This window comes from Contarinia nasturtii, unplaced genomic scaffold (assembly GCF_009176525.2).
Source record: "Contarinia nasturtii isolate CC-2019 unplaced genomic scaffold, AAFC_CNas_1.1 Cnas_scaffold_533, whole genome shotgun sequence".
Taxonomy (NCBI): domain Eukaryota; kingdom Metazoa; phylum Arthropoda; class Insecta; order Diptera; family Cecidomyiidae; genus Contarinia; species Contarinia nasturtii.
In genome coordinates, this window is record NW_022197885.1 from 2,423,853 (window position 1) to 2,429,948 (window position 6,096).

Consider the following 6,096-nt stretch of genomic DNA (forward strand, 5'->3'; position numbering starts at 1 on the left):
GGGATTTTCGCCAAAAAAGTGAAGAGCAAAAAAAAAACGATTTTATCCTCATTTCCTACAAATTGTTGACATCGTCAGGGACCCTCCATTGGATTTTTCCAGGGACCCCCTACGGAATTTTGCCATCGGTTCGCTAGATCTTGAACACCCTTTTTACACACAAGTTCCTACTTACGAAGATATCATTTTACACCCAGAATTTAATAAGGATGGACTACTTTCTAATAATATAGCCATGATTAAATATAAAAAAAAGAGTTACCGTTCGGCCGAAAAGTCGGAAAAATATTTAGATATTATACTGATACGTACACACCAAAACTTGGTGCTTCAGTTACTTTGTTTGGATACCCACACCATGAAAATCGTATCTACACAAATTTACTATATGCCAAAACGGCAGTCGGGAATATCCATTAAGTGAGAAACACTTTTGTATTGAATCGTATGCAACAAAAATTATATTAGATGGAGTGATAATAACGCTCGTCCGCGACCATCACAAAGTGTCGTGACTTCAGTTCATCCATATCGCGATTTCATCGAAAATCCAAAGGTACCTTCTCTCCATCCGATTTTTTTATGATTATTTTTAGTTGTACGTGAATCAGTATCGCAGATATATTGGAAAGATTCAAACCAGAAGTGTTGGAAAAATTGTATTCAAATGAAACAATAGTGGTGCGAACGCATTCCAAACTTTATACACTCTTATACATATACATTTTCTAAGCACTCTTTGAGTGTAATATGTTTACATGTGTTATTGTGACATATATTGAATTATCAAGAATACAAACAAAATATTCAATACAACCAAATTCGTCCTGACTTTCATTTATTTCCATATCAGAAGATAACCTAACAAAGTAAAATCGCTCAATGTACCATTACCAGCTATCTACCACATTCCTGAACACTGACTTTAAACTAATAGATCGACACATCGAACATAACTCCCAAGTAAATTGACAGTTTATTTTTTGGAGCTTCATTTCATCGTTTTTTTTTTATTAATGTCTATTTATACAATACATGAAATATATGACCGATTCGCCTTATATTCGTATTGTAAAACTTTAATAATTTGCAAAGTTTAAAACTTTTTTCTTCTTTGTGATCTCTTTATCTTCTGTTTCATCTTTTTATTTTTTTGGCTGTTATTTTTCGATTTGGAACTAAATATAGAAAATGTACGTACATTAAGCACAAATATCACTTTTTTTAAAAATTATATTATACCTTTCTGGTAGCGAATCTATTCTTTTCACATCATCATTCAACAATTCCAGCAGCTGTTTTCTCGCTTCATTATATTTCTCATCGCTAGGATTTTCTCTATTTTATTAACAAAAATTTGATTGAAATAAAATTTGTATTAAAAATAAGTTATTTGAGTCATATATCATACGTGCACTTACGAGAAATGTTCTATTCCACATTGCAATATTGATCCACCCGGAATTGAATCGTAGATACCTTCTTTGACTCTAAAATTCAAAAACAGATTGGTTGGCATTCAGAACAAAGCAATAATAAATCATATGGAACTTGACGACATATATACCTATCTTTAATTGCAGTTTTTTTCTCCTTTCCATCATAAACGTCTTTCGCCAACACTGCTGTGCCTCTTGTATACATAGAATATTCTGGTAATAAAATTTTGTTCGTACTAAAATTATAAAAAAAAATTCCTTAATTAGTTAATTTCCATGTGCAAAAGAAATGATCAGCTATTATAAACCTGTCTAAAGCTGAAGCCGCAACAGCTTTTCCTGCATGCACAAAGCTTTTTGTTTTAGAAAACTTTCTCACTCCCTCTGTAACACTAAAAATGCCATTTACATAATTTTTAAAAACTGAAAAGCTTTAAAAATGTCAATTACGCTCGAGAGGTTCCAATCGCAATTTTCGCCTCCATGGGCACCAATGGATTTTCTAAAGCGTAGTCTAACCCAGTTTCTATCAATAAATCGGTTGCTTTTCTGAACAATTCATTATTATTTGGTGGCGGTGGTGGTGGTGGAGTAGGTGGCGGCAAACACGAAATGATGCCGATACAGCAAAAAAGTATTGATAAAATTGGAGTTGTTTTCATGGTTTCAATCGGTGGCAAAACTCAACTAAAATATATTGGAATAGCGGCCTATTTTTATATTCAATTCGCTGCGTAAACTCCAATATTTAAGATTCGTCAAAGATTATCATGTGAATAACGAAATTAGATGAAAACAGTTGCTTATGGCGTTATATGACAATATAATAATATTTTTTTTTACATAAGCTAAGAATTATCTGAAAGATAATTTTACGCACAAATTTCATTTTTAAAAGTGTAATGTAAAATGTCGCTAGCAGAAAAACATTTGTTTTCTTTTTCATTTCGAAATTTTGCAATTTCATCTATCATACACAATTTATTCCCCGAATTCGTAAAAAAATGCCTTTGAATAACATTTAAAAGTATTTCATTGAACAAATATAATAAAAGAAACATATTTCACTGTTTTTCACAAATAAGACGTCAATCAACCGGTGTATATTTGTATGAGATTGGAGAGCTATTTTTACGGGAACTTTTTACCCGCGCCATCTCTAATTATGTCAGTGAACTTGATTTATAGTTCTGTAGCATTGAAACGAACATGGAAACGAAGAAGAGGAGAAAAAACATCTGTGATGCATACATACACATATTCTTTCATTCCACTAGCATACGTATCTCACTGGTCATCTATGTAGCCGTGTTATTGTTGTTGTTTTTTCTCTTCTTCGATTCAATGCAGTGGAACTAAATTGAGTTGAACTATGGAATGAGAGATGGCGCAAATGAAGGGCTTCCGCATTTTAAATCTTCATAATACGGTCCGCTTGACGTCAATCCTTTGGAATTTATCATTTAATATCGTTATAAATTTGAACAGCTGGAAAAACAACTTGACTTGGTACTTAAAATCATAATATAGTATTCAACTAAAATTTAAGGCTTCTATATACGAATTTAATCAAGTATAAAAGAAATTCAACGTATCTTTTTAAAATTAGTAGTTTGCAACGAACGGACGAAACAATGAAGTTTTATTTAATTTTCACAATCATTTATTGCTGTATTGGTAGCATTTTGAATGCCCCACCACCCCCAATCAAAAATGAATTGGTGAAGAAGGCAGCAGGAACGGCAGTCGATACCGGAATAGACTATGTATTTGAAAACCCATTGGTGCCAGTTGAAGCGAAAGCTGCCATCGCAGCAGGAAAAGCGTAATGAGAATATAAAATTGTTTTACTTTTTTTTATTGTATTAAAAAAGATGCTTTTTCCACCATCCAGTATCGTGCACGGAACAAAAGAATTTCTCAGATCAAATAGCTTGGTGAATGCTGGAAAAGCTGCAATGGCTTCAGGCTTAGAGAGGTTTGCGATATGTGAATTATTTTTAAAGGTCAACAAATTAAAAGTATCAATTCTTCAGTACCAACAAAGTCTTATTACCAGAATATTCAACTTTAACCAAAGGTGGAGCTGCACTCGCAAAAGATCTTATTAGTGGAAAAGGCATGTCATCTTCATTTAAAGAAAGGTATGATTTTATGTTGGATCATTAAAATATGAGTTTGTCTTAATGCAAAATGATTGCGCCATGAGTGAGTAAATAATCAATTTTAATTTTCAGATTAAAAGAAGGTTTAATTGATTCTATTCCTGGTGGACAAGTAATGGACCTCTGCTATGAATATTTTAAGTGAGTGAATGATCACGCTCTTTTTATCTAAGAAAAATAATTTAAATGACTTATATTTTCCACAAACCTATATTTTACAATATTCTTTTTGAATCAGCCAAAATGACCCTGAATATGAAGAATGTCGAAAACAACTCTCATTTGATATGGAAGAGCTTAAAAAATCACTTCCAGGAAGGTACGATGTTATTATTTAGTAATTTTATTTCAATAGTATCAATTTTCTTCATTTTCTCAATTAGTTCAAAGCCTCAAACAAGTCAAAGCCAAAACAAGAAATTGAAGAAGCAAAAAAGTAAAAATAAAAAGAGCTGGAAGTAATAGAGTATTGAATGAATAATCAGTTTAATACATTTTCACCACTCATTCGATTTAATTCCTAACTACGTTCAAAATTCATTATCCAATAATCAAAGCACTCAATTGTTTTTTTTTTAGACAATGTAATTCAGAAATGAAATAAATCGACATTTTATCTTAATAACGTTTTTTTACTTGGTTCCTATTGTATGGAGAGATTGAAGCCTGAAAAAACTGAAACAACTTAAATTTAATAACAACAGTTTTCTCCAAAAAATTACCACAAAATAGTTATGATCAAATTCCAATGAACATTTATTTATAATTTTTTGCGTTACACGTGTACTTTCATACAAACCCAAAAATGTTAACACAAAACAGTCATTGTGCTACTGAAAGTGTAACTAAGAGACAAATGAAACGAATATTCAACAAATTTTTCTAAATATTATCTCGTCGTTGATAATAAACGTTTAATAAGAAAACTGTTTCAACCAAATAAATTCAAATATCGATAATATTTCTTTCTAGTTCATGCTCTAAATAAAATTTTTGTCTTTGGCCAGTAGTTTTTATTAATTCTTTGATTAGAAAAATATGTTTTTTTTTTTCATTCAAGATATTTCTATTAAATAATTAAGAAAAACATTTTAAATGTGAATATGTCATTTCATTATGACAATTTTTCGACCTATCAATGTTGCTTCAATCCTCTGGATCACTTTCGGTTTCTGGGGCCAAACAAGATGTGAAACTGTGAAAAATTGGAAAATAAAAATGTTTGCTTATCTAAAAATAAAATGATTTTTTTAAATCATACTGTTTATGAAAACTGGAACAAGTTCTTTGCAGTTTTGCATCTTTTCTTTTCTTCTCAAGAGACGTATTTGGGCTCAATCTAAAATATGAACATTTTATTGATTAATATCAATTGATATTTAAGTTTTAACAAAATGTTTACATTTTAACTTTTTTCGCTAAATCAACACCTGGAACATTTTGTTTCAAAGCTTCTTTGCCGCTGGAAATATTGCATTTTTTTTATGTGCAACAATCAAAATAAGAGGAACATGAAAATAGATAACACACCTTTCCGTAATAACCTGTTGGGCGCTTTTTCCATCTAATAAGTCTTTTCCTGCATCGATTCCAAGCGTCAACGCCTGTCCACCTGGAAGATTTTTAACCGTTTGTTTGCCTCTAAAGACGGCGAATTATTATGAAATGATGCTTTTTATTTTTTTTAAACTCATTTTCATACCGGTGTAAGACTGAAGCTTTTACATCCTTTCCGTCATGAATGTCCTTGACAAGACCAGCTCCATTTATGAACCCATCAGCAACACCAGAAGAACTATTTTTTTTACGCTTTATTTTATTCTTGCAACGCTCAAAGCTAAAATCAAATTACCTAGCAATGCCTGATTCAATGGCAGCTTGACCTGCTTCGGCCAAGTTTCCAGTCTCATGGAACTTCTTTACTCCTTTAACAGTACTGTGGAATGACACGATGAAATGATTTATTAATAAAGCATAATACATTCGTATAAATTTCATATGGAAATGTACTTACGCCTTGGCAGCCGTAAGTGTTACAGGATCTACTGCAAGATCTGCCCCAGCTTCAACAAGCGGATTTTCTGCAATCTGTGTTGCCGTTTTCACTGCTTTTGAAACTAAATGTTTCCCTTTGTCTGCAGCTTTACTACCTTTACCTTTGCCCGGTGTTGGAGCATTCAAAATGCTAGGGATAAGGCAACAAGCCACCACAAAAATGAAATAGTACTTCATTGTTCCGTATTAATGAAATGTAATTTGATATCAGATGTCAGCTCACTTTTATATCCATTGCGCTTAACGATAAGAATTCTCATCAAAACACATTATTTTCCACTGTGTATGGAATTCCATTGAAAAATATTTGTATTATAATTATTATGTCAATTATTATCAAGAGTTTAAAGAAAAGTATTTTATCTGCCAACTGTTTATACGTATTCATCTCGTATTTTGAGCAATTTTAACACGATTATTCAATAGATTCCTTTGTT

The 6,096-nt window shown here is 31.6% G+C and overlaps 3 protein-coding genes across 3 annotated transcripts; 1 reads left to right on the forward strand and 2 right to left on the reverse strand.

Moving 5' to 3' along the window:
• Nucleotides 1-806: 806 nt before the first annotated feature.
• On the reverse strand, nt 807-2,246 carry LOC116339838. The gene is made up of 6 exons (XM_031765906.1): nt 1,890-2,246; nt 1,748-1,831; nt 1,568-1,675; nt 1,422-1,490; nt 1,243-1,338; nt 807-1,178 (listed from the first exon to the last, which is right to left on the reverse strand). The coding sequence occupies exons 1-6, from the start codon at nt 2,099-2,101 to the stop codon at nt 1,097-1,099; spliced, it is 651 nt and encodes a 216-aa protein (XP_031621766.1). The 5' UTR covers nt 2,102-2,246; the 3' UTR covers nt 807-1,096.
• A 755-nt stretch (nt 2,247-3,001) lies between these two features.
• LOC116339794 lies at nt 3,002-4,226 on the forward strand. Its single transcript, XM_031765843.1, has 6 exons — nt 3,002-3,264; nt 3,334-3,417; nt 3,476-3,583; nt 3,677-3,745; nt 3,843-3,923; nt 3,988-4,226. Exons 1-6 carry the CDS (start codon nt 3,074-3,076, stop codon nt 4,064-4,066), a joined length of 612 nt encoding a protein of 203 aa, XP_031621703.1. The 5' UTR covers nt 3,002-3,073; the 3' UTR covers nt 4,067-4,226.
• A 368-nt stretch (nt 4,227-4,594) lies between these two features.
• LOC116339701 lies at nt 4,595-5,865 on the reverse strand. The gene is made up of 7 exons (XM_031765731.1): nt 5,619-5,865; nt 5,457-5,540; nt 5,307-5,399; nt 5,135-5,245; nt 5,007-5,066; nt 4,866-4,943; nt 4,595-4,799 (listed from the first exon to the last, which is right to left on the reverse strand). Exons 1-7 carry the CDS (start codon nt 5,834-5,836, stop codon nt 4,751-4,753), a joined length of 693 nt encoding a protein of 230 aa, XP_031621591.1. The 5' UTR covers nt 5,837-5,865; the 3' UTR covers nt 4,595-4,750.
• Nucleotides 5,866-6,096: the final 231 nt, after the last annotated feature.